General features: G+C 45.8%; 2 protein-coding genes across 3 annotated transcripts in view; one reads left to right on the top strand and one right to left on the bottom strand.

The window, feature by feature from the left end:
- Positions 1 to 175: 175 nt before the first annotated feature.
- Positions 176 to 5,357, top strand: Snapc5 (small nuclear RNA activating complex polypeptide 5). Its single transcript, XM_042687823.1, has 3 exons — positions 176 to 354; positions 1,428 to 1,517; positions 5,033 to 5,357. The coding sequence occupies exons 1-3, from the start codon at positions 265 to 267 to the stop codon at positions 5,147 to 5,149; spliced, it is 297 nt and encodes a 98-aa protein (XP_042543757.1). The 5' UTR covers positions 176 to 264; the 3' UTR covers positions 5,150 to 5,357.
- A 4,640-nt stretch (positions 5,358 to 9,997) lies between these two features.
- Positions 9,998 to 12,728, bottom strand: part of Map2k1 (mitogen-activated protein kinase kinase 1) — an 84,497-nt gene continuing 81,766 nt past the window's right edge. For both annotated transcript variants that reach the window (XM_042687542.1, XM_042687544.1), the window contains exons 9-11: positions 12,315 to 12,376; positions 11,873 to 11,918; positions 9,998 to 10,954 (exon numbers count right to left, since the gene is read on the bottom strand). In XM_042687542.1, the coding sequence (XP_042543476.1) occupies positions 10,841 to 10,954; positions 11,873 to 11,918; positions 12,315 to 12,376 (222 nt within the window). In that variant the 3' untranslated portion in view covers positions 9,998 to 10,840. The remainder of the gene's footprint in view (positions 10,955 to 11,872; positions 11,919 to 12,314; positions 12,377 to 12,728) is intronic.

Consider the following 12,728-nt stretch of genomic DNA (forward strand, 5'->3'; position numbering starts at 1 on the left):
CGCTGGGGAAACGGTGTCGGGGGAAAGAAAAACAAACCGGAGACGGCTCTAGCGTCGTGTTCCGTGTGCATTTGGGCGCTTCTTGAAGCGTAGAGGTCTTAAAACGTTTTGATCCGTTAACGATGATCTCCTGTCTTTAGATAATAGCGCGCACAGTCAAAGTCCCTTCCAAAATGGCTGCTGGGCCGGTGCGCTTCCGGCGCCCGCCTATGGCGTCATCGCCGAGCGACCACGGGAAGCCGGCGGGGTTTCTAAACAGCGGCCATGCTTAGCCGCCTCCAGGAGCTGCGCAAGGAAGAGGAGACGCTGCTTCGGTTAAAGGCCGCCCTTCACGACCAGCTGAACCGCCTCAAGGTGAGCCCAGCCCCGTGCGCCGGCCGCTGCACGCCGCCGGGGCTTCTGGCCTTCACTTGGCCTAGTGCCGCGGACCTGGCGTCCTTCGAACTCGTTGGAGCTGAATCTCCCGGGGAACTTGCTCCGCGATTGTTTTCCCGCTCCGCTCAGAGCCTCCATCCTGCAGCTCTGGGCTGACCCAGGAGTCTCTGACAAGTACAGTTCCTCCCCGCGAGCCCTGCCCGCGTGCAAGCCTAGGGCCCTCCCGCAGGTCAGCCTAGACCTGCTCCCTGCCCGCCCTCCTGCTCCTGAGCCACTCTCTTCTAGTTTGCATAGGCACCTAATATCGGAAAGCTAGAAGGGATTCTGCAGATCTCCCCACCATGCACTGGAATAACCCAGGGCGGGGAGAGGAACGTGTTCCAGAGACTGGCATTTCTGGCATTCTCAGGGCTGGTCGAGGAGGAAGGCCTGGGTTACCCCCTGGGGTCACTCCGTCCCCGGGAGATGATCCTGACCACCTCTTTTAAGTCCAAATGACACCAGAGTTACCAAAAGCCCTTTGTAAACAGAAAAGGGTTTATAAGCACTTGAGACGTAGCAAAAATAATCAGTTTTCATTAAGGCAGTTGTAATAGCCTACAGTGATTTGCACCGCAACATATTGTAACTTCTACAATTATCTAATGATTATGTGTTGATGAGACCTCACCCCCCTAATACCCTGTTGCCTCTGCCATTTTCTCTTCTTTCTGCTTTCACTTTCTCTACTGAGTAATCAGGTTCACACCTAGGAAATTCAGCTGTCTTTTGGAGCCAGAGAATATCACCTTTTCATTGGCACATGTGGTGTTTCCTCCCAGATTGCTAGGTCTGGGGAATTGGAAACCTGTGGCTTAGTTGGAAGATCTGTACAGTTCAAAGGAAAAGGGCTGGAGTCTTTGCTTCTCTGTAAAAGTCAGGGAAAATGAAAAGTTCCCTCACACAGAGATGAGAGCTTTCAATCCTTTTTCATGGTGCCAGCCAGAAATTTGTCTACATCAGTAGCCTGGCAAAGTACTCTTAGCAAAGTGACCTCAGCTCTTCTTTTCTAGGTTGAAGAACTGGCCCTCCAGTCAATGATCAATTGTAGAAGAGGGGATGAGATGCCACCTTCTCATCCTGTACCTGAACAGTCACATGATGTAAGTTCAAACAAGTTTCAAATTTAATAAGACGGCTACTCCACGTTAGTCTATGATGCAGTTGTTAATAGTCCACCCTCCTCCAAACTGGTTATACTTTTACTACCTCAGCCACTCAGATGAACCCTAGGGAGACGAGATTTACCTAGGAATAACTTGCTTTGTGAGTAATCTGTAAGACTCAAAAATAAGTGAGGTCAAAGCCAAGTGCTGGTGGCTCCATCTGCAGTCCTAGCTTTAGGAGGTTGAGATCTGAGAATCATGGTTTGAAGCCAGCCCAGGCAGGAAAACCTGTGGGACTCAGGTCTAATAAGCTATTAGAACTGGCCCTGTGGTTTTTCCTTTCTGTTTTGTGCCAGTGCTGGGCTGTTCTGCCTATGCTGGCTTCAAACTGTGGTCCTTAGATCTCAGCCTCCTGAGTAGCTAGGGGTGTGTGTGTGTGTGTGTGTGTGTCTGTGTGTCTGTGTGTTGCCAGTCCTAGGGCTTGAACTCACAGTCTGGGCACTGTCCCTATACTTCTTTTGTTCAAGGCTAGCACTCTACCACGTGAGCCACAGCACCACTTCTGCCTTTTTCTGGTTATGTGGTACTGAGGAATTGAACCCCAGGGCTTCATGCATGCTAGGCAAGCACTCTTCCACTAAGACATATTCCCAGCCCCTGAGTAGCTAGGTTTATAGGCATGAACCACTAGCTTCAAGCTTGAAAGTACATTTTCATTTACAAAGCTGTGTCCTGCCATATTTTGGTCTTCTGCTAGAAAAAGTGGCATCAATCAATGCCTTTTAAATTTTATCCTATAGAAATCTAGATGTAGGAAAATGTACTATATTATAAATCTGTTGAATTTTATTCCAGCTTTATGCTATGTAAGTTTAACAGAACTCTTTAATGATGCTGCTCTAGAATGTTTTCTTTCCAAGTGATGCTTGCAGAGTTAATTAAAAAAAAAAAAAGTGGCTATGCTCTAGTGGCTCACACCTGTAATCCTAGTACTTAGGAGGTTGAAATCTAAGGACCTGGGTTTGAAGGCGGCCCAGGCAGGAAAAAAAATCCAAGACTTTATCTCCAATTAACCATCAAAAAAAATCAGAAATATGGGCTAGGAAGGTGGCTCAATGGTAGAGTGCTTGCCTTGCATGCATGAGGCCCTGGGTTCGATTCTTTAGCACCACAGAAGCAGAAAAAGCTAGAAGTGGCGCTGTGGCCCAAGTGGTAGAATGCTAGCCTTGAGCTGAAAGCTGAGGGACAGCATCCAGGCACAGGATTCAGGCCCCACAACTGGCAAAAAAAAATCAGAAATAGAACTGTGGCTCATGTGGTAGAACACCAGCCTTGAGGGGAAAAGCTAAGACACAGTGCCCTGGCCCTGAGTTCAAGTCCCTGCACTAGCACGAAAGAAAACAGAGCTAGAGACCTAGAGTATTGAGGTTCAAAGCCACCTGGGCAAAAATGTCTACAAGACCCCATCTCAAATTAACCAGCAAAAAGCCTGGTTGGAGGTGAGACTCAGGTGATAAAGAGTGCCAACTGAACAAGCAAACCTAGCAAGCATAAGGCTCAGTTCAAATGTCAGTAATGGGCTGGTAATGTGCTTAGTGGTAGAGTGCTTGCCTAGCATACATGAAACCCTGGGCTCAATTCCTCAGTACCACATAAACAGAAAAAGCCTAAAGTAGTGCTGTGTGGCTCAAGTGGTAGAGTGCTAGCCTTAAGCAAAAAGAAGCTCAGAGACAGTGCCCAGGCCCAGAGTTCAGGCCTCAGGACCAACAAAAAAAAGAAAAACATGTCAGCTGGGCGCTGGTGGCTCATGCCTGTAATGCTAGCTACTCAGGAGGCTGAGATCTGAGGTTCACGGTTCAAAGCTAGCCCAGGCAGGAAAGTCTGTGAAACTCTCATCTCCAATAAACCACTAGAAAACCGGAAGTGGCGCTGTGGCTCAAGTGTAGAGCGCTCGCCTTGAGCTGAAGAGCTGAGGGACAGCACCCAAACCCAGAGTTCAAACCCCACCATCAACAAAAAAAAAAAAATGTCAGTAATAACCTCCCCCACCCCCCCCCAGTGGTGCCAGGTACCACAACAATAATAGGACCTTGCTGTACACTGAGATATTTTTACTTAAAGTTTTTTTATATAATTTTAAAAGGGTTACAATCCTGAACTTTTGATCAAGGCTAATGCTCTACCATTTGAGCCACTGTTCCACTTCCAGCTCTTTTAGTAGTTAATTGGAGATAAAAGTCTCATGGATTTTTCTGTCTAGGTTGGCTTCCAACTGTGATACTCAGATCTCAGCTTTCTGAATATATAGGTTTACAGACATGAGTGGACTGTGCCTAACTTCATGTTGTTGTTGTTGTTTTTTCTTTTTTACTGGAGTATGCCAAATGTCTAGAATTTTGTCAAATGACAGCAGAAACTGCAAGCCATTGCTGTTACTGTTGAATGACATATTGCTGTTACTGGTGTTTTTATGTACATTTATATAATTTGAAATTTGTGAAACTTTAACTGTGATGTCAGCTTTGGAAAAAAGGAGTTATCCCAGTTTACTATCTGAGTTGGTATTGGACACAAATTGGTCTTGAAATACTAAATATTTTTTCTACTTGTATAAGGGTATACTATATTCAATATATAAAGCCATATATAATATATATACACACATACATACATATGATTACAAAAATTACTATTCTCTAAATTTAAAAAATAAATTCAGCTAGCCAAGTGCTAGTGGCTCACACCTATAATCCTAGCTACTCAGGAGGCTGTGATCTGAGGATCACTGTTTAAAGACAGGTTGGGCAGAAATGTCCATGTGAGATAGTTATCTCCAATTAATCACTCAAAAACTGAAAGTGGCACAGTGGCTCAAGTGGTAGAGCACTAGCTTGAGCACAAAGAGGCTCAGGGACAGCGCCCAGAACCAGAGTTTAAGCTCCACAACCAACAAAACAAAAAAAATGAATTCAGCTAAAAAACAGTGCTAAAAGATGAGTCTGAATTCTCATCTCTCAATTAACAAGTTTTGCCATCAAAGAAGTCAGTAAAATCTTTTCTAAATATGACAATTGACCCATTTTTGATAATATGTGTAATTCTTCTGTTAGAGCTTTCTAGAAGAACCATGTTTGTAAATCCTAACATTCTGGTAAAACCTAGGGCCAGGTCCTTTAGCTTGCTAGGCAAGTGCTGTGCTTTGAGTTAAAAGCCCCTAGCCTAGGGGCTGGGAAGGTGGCTCAGTGGTAGAGCACTTGCCTTGCATGCATGAGGCCCTGGGTTCGATTCCTCAGCACCACATAAGCAAAAAGAAAAAAGCCGGAAGTGGCGCTGTGGCTCAAGTGGTAGAGTGCTAGCCTTGAGCTGAAGAGCTGAGGGACAGCGCCCAGGCCCAGAGTTCAGGCCCCGTGACTAGACCCCCCCCCCCCAAAAAAAAAAAAAAAAAGCTCCTAGCCTGAATCTCCTGTCTTGAGACCAATATTATTCCTCCTCATCTATGTTTTCACTCACAGATGTTAATGCATGTAGACAACGAAGCATCGATCAACCAGACTGCGTTGCAGCTGAGCACAAGGAGCCATGTGGTGGATGAAGATGTGGAAGAGGAAGAAGAGGAATCTGACTCCTAAGGGGAATGAAAGCCAGGGTCAGTTACATGAATTAAATGTGTACATCTCAGGCATTTTCTCTTTTCAAAGAAATCATCTTGCCCATGGCCCTTTGACCCAACTGAAAGTGTGGAACTGTACAAATAGCTCCATCAATAACTCAAGCTTCAGAATGTTTTGACAAAAGTTACTGATAGAAATTGTATAATTCCATGTCTCTTAACACTGAGCAGTTTGGATAGTGTGGTCTGTGATCAGATTCAGGAACTGTATCCAAAGAAATTTTTTTTTAGATGCCAATGGCTCATGCCTATAATCTTAGCCATCCAGGAGGCTTGAGATCCAAAGATCACAGTTGGAAGATATCCTAGGCAGAAAAGTCTATGACACTTATCAGTAAAAAACCAGCAAAAAGCTGGAACTGGAGGTGTGATTCAAGTGGTAGGGTGTCAGACAGCCATAGCCAGCCTTGAGCAGAAAAGCTGAGAGAGAAATGAGGCCCGGCGTCCAAGCACACAAGAAAACCGTAAATTTTCCTATGAAATATATTGAAAAAGCCTGGCAAGCTGGGCATTGGTGGCTCATGCTTGTAATCATAGCTGCTCAGAATCTGAGTATCACAGTTCAAAGCCAGCTGTGGCAGAAAAGTCCATAAGACTCAGTCTCCAGTTACCACTCAAAAGTGGTGCTGTGGCTCAAAGTGGCAGAGTCCTAGCTTTGAGCAAAAGAGCTCAGGGACAGCACCCAGAATCCCAGCTCAAATCTCATCACCAGCCAACAAAAACAAAAGTCTGGCATTTGCAAAAAGGGTGGCGTTTAATAAAAACAAGTGGCCTTCCCAATTAGCAGTGCCTCCTCCCTCTTTAAGAAAATCAGGGCTGGGAAGGTATCGGTGGTAGAGTGCTTGCCTTGCATGTATGAGGCCCTGGGTTCGATTCCTCAGCACCACATAAGCAGAAAAAGCCAGAAGTGACACTGTGGCTCAAGTGGTAGAGCGCTAGCCTTGAGCTGAAGAGCTGAGGGACAGCACCCAGGCCCAGAGTTCAGGCCCCACGACTGGCCGGAAAAAAAAAAAAAAAGAAAATCAGTGAAAGGCATGCCTAGAGTCCTTGTTACAGTTTAGGAAAGAAAGATGACAAAGAAGAAAGGGTGTGGCCACATAAGACTACTGACACCTCAGCCTTGGAAACTGGTGTAGCTGTTACCTTATTTAGTTTGAAACATTGCTTGCACAACTTAGAAACTATAGATAAGGCCAGGGGCCTGTGTCTTACGCTTGTAATCTTAGCTACTTCAGGGGCTGAAATCTGAGAATCTCAGTTCAGAGCCAGCCCAGGCTGCAAAATCTGTGAGACTTTTATCTCCAATAAGCCACTAGAAAACCGGAACTGATACTGTCACTCAAGCGGTAGAGTGCTTGCCTTGAGCTGGAGTGCAGGGGCAGCGCCCAAGCCCAGAGTTCAAGCCCACCAATAACAACAAAAAAAAAGTGTATTGAATTTGCAGGGAAATGGATGGAGCTAGAAGGAATCATGTTGAGCGAGGTAAGCCAAGAGTGAAGAGACAAACGGTACATGGTCTCCCTGATAAGTAGATGCTAAATCCAAAATGTTAGGTGATACGACAAAACTAACAGGATTTAAGAAACAAAGAACTCCCACTCATCTGGTTGAACCACTACTAAATATCCCCATGCTGCTGATCACATGTATGGTGTATAACATGTAAACACCGTTATATGTTATAGACCATGATAGACAATTTGCTCCAGGAAAGTTAGAATGAACTTGTGACTTTAAATGAGCATCATTATTCCACAATACTGTGAAATTCCAGAAATTATGTAATCACTTAATCACAATAAAAAAAAAAGAACCTCGGGGAAGGTAGGGAGGGAAGGGATGGTAGGGGGAAAACAATGGAGGGGGTAACAATGTTCAAGAGGAAGTGTACTCATTACCTCACTCATGTAACTATAACCCTCTGTATAGTATCTTTACAATAAAAAAAAAAAGTGTATTGAAGAAAAAAAATTTGGAGGGGTGCCAGTCCTGAGGCTTAAACCCAAGGCCCAAGTGCAGTCCCTAAGCTTTTTTTGCTCAAGATTAGTGCCCTACCACTACAGCCATCACACCACATCTGGCTGTTTGGTGATTAACTAGAGACAGAGTCACACAGACTGCCTGGCTGCTTTCACACTGGGGATCCTCAGATCTCAGCCTCCAGAGTAGATAGGATTCAGGTGTGAGCCACCTGCACCTGGCTTGAGATTCTATTTGTTTGTATCAGTCATGGGGCTTGAACTCTGGGGATAGTGCTCTACTGCTTGAGCCACACCACCACTCCTGGTTTTGTCAGTGGTTTATTAGAGGTAAGAGTCTCATGAACTTTCCTACCCAGGCTGGCTTTGAACTGCAATCCTCATCTCAGCCTCTTTAGTAGCTAGGATTACAGGCGTGAGCCATTCGCACCTGGCTTCAATTTATTTATTTATTTATTTTGGCTAGTCTTGAGGCTTGAACTCAGGGCCTGGACACTACCCCTGACCTTCTTTTGTTCAAGACTAGCACTCAGGCTGGGAAGGTGGCTCAGTGGTAGAGCGCTTGCCTTGCATGCATGAGGTCCTGGGTTCCGCTGTGGCTCAAGTGGTAGAGCGCTAGCCTTGAGTTGAGGAGCTGAAGGACAGCTTCTGTGTATGTGGAACTGAGGAATCAAGCCAGAGCTTCATGAGTGCTAGGCAAGCACTCTACCACTAAGCCACATTCCCAGGTGAGATTCAGTTTTTATTTTATTTATTTATTTTGGGTCCGGTCATGGGGCCTGAACTCTGGGCCTAGGTGCTATCCTTCAGCTCTTCAGCTCAAGGCTAGTGCTCTACCACTTGAGCCACAGCGCCACTTCCGGCTTTCTTCTTTTTTGCTTATGTAGTGCTGAGGAATGAACCTAGGGCCTCATGCATGCAAGGCAAGTGCTCTGCCACTGAGCCACCTTCCCAGCCCCAAGATTCAGTTTTTAAAGTAATGAGCACCAAAGAGCTGAGTGGTTTATATTAGAAGTCTAGATTGACTTCCTCATGTTCTCCTTTTTCTAATATTAAATAGTGGCTTCCAGATGCCAACAGCTCACAGCCAACCCAAGCAGGAAAGTCAAAGTCCAAGCAACCCAGTGCTGGTGGTTCACTCTTGTTATCCTAGCTACTCTGGAGGCTGAGATCTGAGCAATGCAGTTTGAAGTCAGCCTGGGCAGGAAAGCCCATGAGACTCGTATCTCTAAAAAACTACTCAAGAAGCTAGAAGTGGCACTGTGGCTTGTTCAAGAGGTAGAGTGCGGCCGGGCGCCGGTGGCTCACGCCTGTAATCCTAGCTACTCAGGAGGCTGAGATCTGAGGTTCAGGTTCAAAGCCAGCCTGGGCAGGAAAGTCCATAAGACTCTTATCTCCAATAAACCACTAGAAACCTGGAAGTGGTGCTGTGGCTCAAGAAGTAGAGCGCTCGCCTTGAGCTGAAGAGTGCAAGGACAGCGCCCAGGCCCAGAGTTCAAGCCCCATGACTGACCAAAAAAAAACAAAAAAAAGGTAGAGTGCTAGCCTTGAGCACAAAGCCCAGGCTCTGAGTTCATGTCCCAGGACTGGCAAAAGGAAAAAAAAAGTCCAAAAGATTGTTATCTAATTAACCAGTGGAAAAGCTAGAAGTGGAGCTATGGCTCCAGTGACAAAGCACCTGCCATGAAATCACAAAGGGAAGAGTGCAGGCCCCTTAAGTCAAACCTCTGTGATGAAGAAAAAAGCGGCACTGAGCAATTTTTTCCCCTTTTCCACCACTCAACAATACCTTTCTAGGGAGAGAAATGTGCCCAGCTCAGTGCTGGCTTTGTCACGCTTCTCCACTGACACTGCTGCCCTTTTTTTCTTTACACGATGACCTGTGAGTCTGTCTATCCATCTTCTCTTGTTTTTTTTTTTGTCAGTTGTGGGGCTTGAACTCAAGTCCTGGGCACTGTCCTCAAGCTCTTTTGCTCAAGGCTAGCGTTCTACCACTTTGAGCCACACTGACATAGTTTTCTGGGAGTTAATTAGAGATAAGAATCACATAGACTTTCCTGTCTGGGCTGGCTTTGAACCTTGATCCTTACATTTCAGCCTCCTGAGAAGCTAGGATTGTGGGTGTGAGCCACCAGCACCCAGCTCATTTTCTTCTTTGAAAGAGATTAAACCAAAGTATGTGTATATGCAATACATTCATAAAAATATCTGTTTCATTTTTAGAATAGAAACAATTTGGTAGGTACCTTGAGTACCTACTTTTACTGTGGAGTCTCCACAGCTTTTGAGATACAGCTAGGGTTTTTTCTCTCTCTCTCTGCTGATTCCAGGAATTGAACTCAGGTCTCTTATTATTCAGCACACAATTGGCTTCCGAGCTCTTTCAGTTGAGTTGTGCCTCCAGCCAAGTATTTTTTGTGCCAGTTCTGGCTTTTTGCTGGTTAACTGGAGGTAATAGTCTCTTGTATTGTCTGCCCAGGCTGGCTTTGAACCGTGATCCTCAGAACTTAGCCTTCTGAGTAACTAAGATTATAGACACCAGTACCTGGATTCCAGCTCAGCTCTTGTTTTAGGAAAGGATGGGCTCTGCTCACAGGTTCAGGCAAAGTGATTATAAATCACACTGAGGATGCTGTGTGAAAAGAATCAGCACAAAGACTGAGCCTGCAGGGACCCCCCATGAGTGCACTGCAGTGGACTTGTTCACAGTGTGGGACAATGGAGAACCAGCCTTCAGCCGCCTCCTTCATGACGTCAGGACAAGACTGCTTCTTGTATACTAGAGAAACTAAATAGCCTATCACAAAAGAACACACCTCTTCCATCCCTTAAAGTTGACAGTATTTTTATTAGAATAAGAGATTAGATTTGTTAAACATCTGGATTAAAATGATTAAAAGGATTCTCATACAATTTTTAGGCACTATACCCGTTTACAATAGCATTGGTACTTGAATGGGGGCAGGGATAGAAATCTGACGTTTTAATGCCTTGATCCATGTGACATTCAAAATATCACCATTTTGGAAACACTAATCCAAATTTAAAGAGACATATACCACTAAGTACCCCACACAGTCTATTGAAAAATAAATATAGAAACAACCAGAAGTCACAGTAGACAAGACCGGTGAAGCCCTGACTATCATGGCAGTGGAGGGCTCTGGCTAGCTTGAAATGAAGCGGCTCGATTCTACATCAAAAGCAAAACGTATTGAGATGATGGACACTGTGTGATGCTCATTTGTCATAGCAGCGAAGCATGCTCCACATGCACTGCCTGTGGGGTCTCTTCCTCTCCTCCCCTGAGAGGTCGTACCACCCATGTTTCCAAGAATCTGCCCAAGGGTCAGGCAGGAACAGCAGTGCCAGTGTCAGCAAGGGCCACATCACCAGTTTCACTGGACCTCAGCCTGGCATGGGTCTGGATCATCTACACACACACACAAAGAGCCCCAAGCACAAAGCCAATCCACTGAGGGAAAACAAGAGTAACAAAGACGGTAATTTCAAAAATGTCACAAGTACAATTTTGGCACATGCTGTGTTCTTCATCCTTTGTCACAGGTGAGATGCACACGTCTGAACAGTGACAAGCATGGGAAATAGGCCTGAAAGCAACATGGCACACCACCCGGCAGAGGACTTGATCTTCACTGCTGCCTAAAGGCTTAGATGCTGGCTGCATGTGTTGGTGTGCTGGGCTGGTTGAGGCCAATGGTGGAGCAGAGCCAGCCAGCAAAATCCACCTCCTCAGCATCAGATCTCTTGATGAAAGCATGAGCCTGCAACACAAGGAGACAGGAGGAGGAAGTGTGCTAAACCACAAGAAGGAATATCCAGTGTCTCAGTTCTAACACCTGTGCCACATCTGGAAGGAGCTCCTAGCACCCACCCCAGAGCAGCCAAGAGAGCAGCTGGGAGGCCCCTCACTCACCTTCCTGAGCTCCTCTTGCAGTGTAAAGTGAGGAGAGAGGGATGGAACTCTGCCTTTAGGACCTCACAACTTGTTAGAAGGGACAAAGGAAATGGTGGACAGTGTGCGGACTACTCAAGGCATCTAAGTCCAGTCCTGCATTCCACAACTTCATGACTCCACATGAGACTCAGGAATGCTAAATGTTAGTTGAGCTGGTCAGTATTAGAAAATTCCCATCATAAGCCAGGCTCTGGGGGCTCATGCCTGTTCAGGTAATCCTAACTACTCAGGAGGCTGAGATATGAGGATCATGGTTTAAAGCCAGCCTAGCAGAGTCCATGAAGACTTATCTCTAAGCACCAAAAAAGCAGGAAATGGAGCTATGGCTCAAGTGGTAGAGTATTAGCCTTGAGCAAGAAGAAGCTTAGAGACAGCAGCTAAGGAAGAGGCTCTGAGTTCAAACTCCTAGATAGGCACCAAAATAAGTTGAGGGTGGGAGGGAAAAACTAGGAGAGAGCAAGGGAAAGGCTAACTGTACCTGAGTTACGTAACCCTTCTGAATACTGACATTATAACAACAACTAAAGGAAAAGTCTATCAGGCTTCCTCCAACATCCCAGATGTAAGGTCATCCCAGCTTTTCCTTTAAACTCAGAGGATAAAGCAGGCTCAGCTGGACTACAATGGTCAGGACAGAGCAGGGAATGGCTGTACTGGACAGATGATTGAGTAGAGATCAGATAAATAAAGAGGCACTGTAAGGATCAGAAATAAATGTACTCACCATGAGTTGTTTCAAATCTGCTCTCTCGGCAGGGTTTTTTATTAAACTGAAAGGAAAGAAGATACTGTGAGAGTTACTGCCTGACACTAGGTCCAGATAAAATGGCTTATGTTTCCATGCCCAACAGCTACATGCTATAGGCTCTGAGGGGTACCCAAGCCTTCCTCATCTACCTGGGTGCCATGCCCACAACAAGTTAATGAATCCTTCCGAATTCAACAACTGTCAAAAAGCCAATCCATGAGAACAAGTGTCAAGCAGTGACGGCAGCTAGACAAGTTACAGGAACCCAGGCATTCTAGCGAATGCTAGGGTAGCAGGCAAGGATCCATGTAAGGGAAGGGCAAAGCTGGTGGCTTTGGGGCTTTGGTCAGGCTCCCCATCCCAAGAGCCTGAACAATCAAGGGTAGGCGCCCTTCTAGTAAACAAGGAGAAGACTTACCATTTATTCACGAAGTCTTGAAATTCCAGACTGAATACTCCACTGGGCAGTTTTGGAGGAGGCTGCACAAGTATATCAAGAAGTGAGAAATGTGGTGCCGCCTGCTCCAGCCCCTCTCCCCAACACCTGCCTTCATCCAGTCAGATAGGGTAGCCACAGGAGGTCCAGCTGGGCTGTGAACCTGTCAGGTGTCACCACTTGACTCTTGGTATAGCTCATGAACTCCTGAGTTCTTACAATACCATTCTGACAGTGCGGCTAGCAGGGCAATGTCACCAGCAATTACCAACCACCACAGCTAGAGGGAGGCCACCAGGCACGGCTCAGGCCTGATGACACTTGCAGAAATCAGCAGGATAAAAAAAATTCTGGGTCTTGCAGAGTTAAGACACTAATAAAACAATGGCAGAGGAT

This window comes from Dipodomys spectabilis, unplaced genomic scaffold (genome assembly GCF_019054845.1).
Source record: "Dipodomys spectabilis isolate Male_0828 unplaced genomic scaffold, ASM1905484v1 ptg000108l, whole genome shotgun sequence".
Classification (NCBI taxonomy): Eukaryota; Metazoa; Chordata; class Mammalia; order Rodentia; family Heteromyidae; genus Dipodomys; species Dipodomys spectabilis.

Coding starts and splice junctions, on each gene's coding strand:
- Snapc5 (XM_042687823.1), top strand. CDS start 265: ATGCTTAGCCGCCTCCAGGAGCTGCGCAAGGAAGAGGAGACGCTGCTT. Junction 355..1,427: donor ACCAGCTGAACCGCCTCAAG/GTGAGCCCAGCC, acceptor CTTCTTTTCTAG/GTTGAAGAACTGGCCCTCCA. Junction 1,518..5,032: donor TACCTGAACAGTCACATGAT/GTAAGTTCAAAC, acceptor TTTCACTCACAG/ATGTTAATGCATGTAGACAA.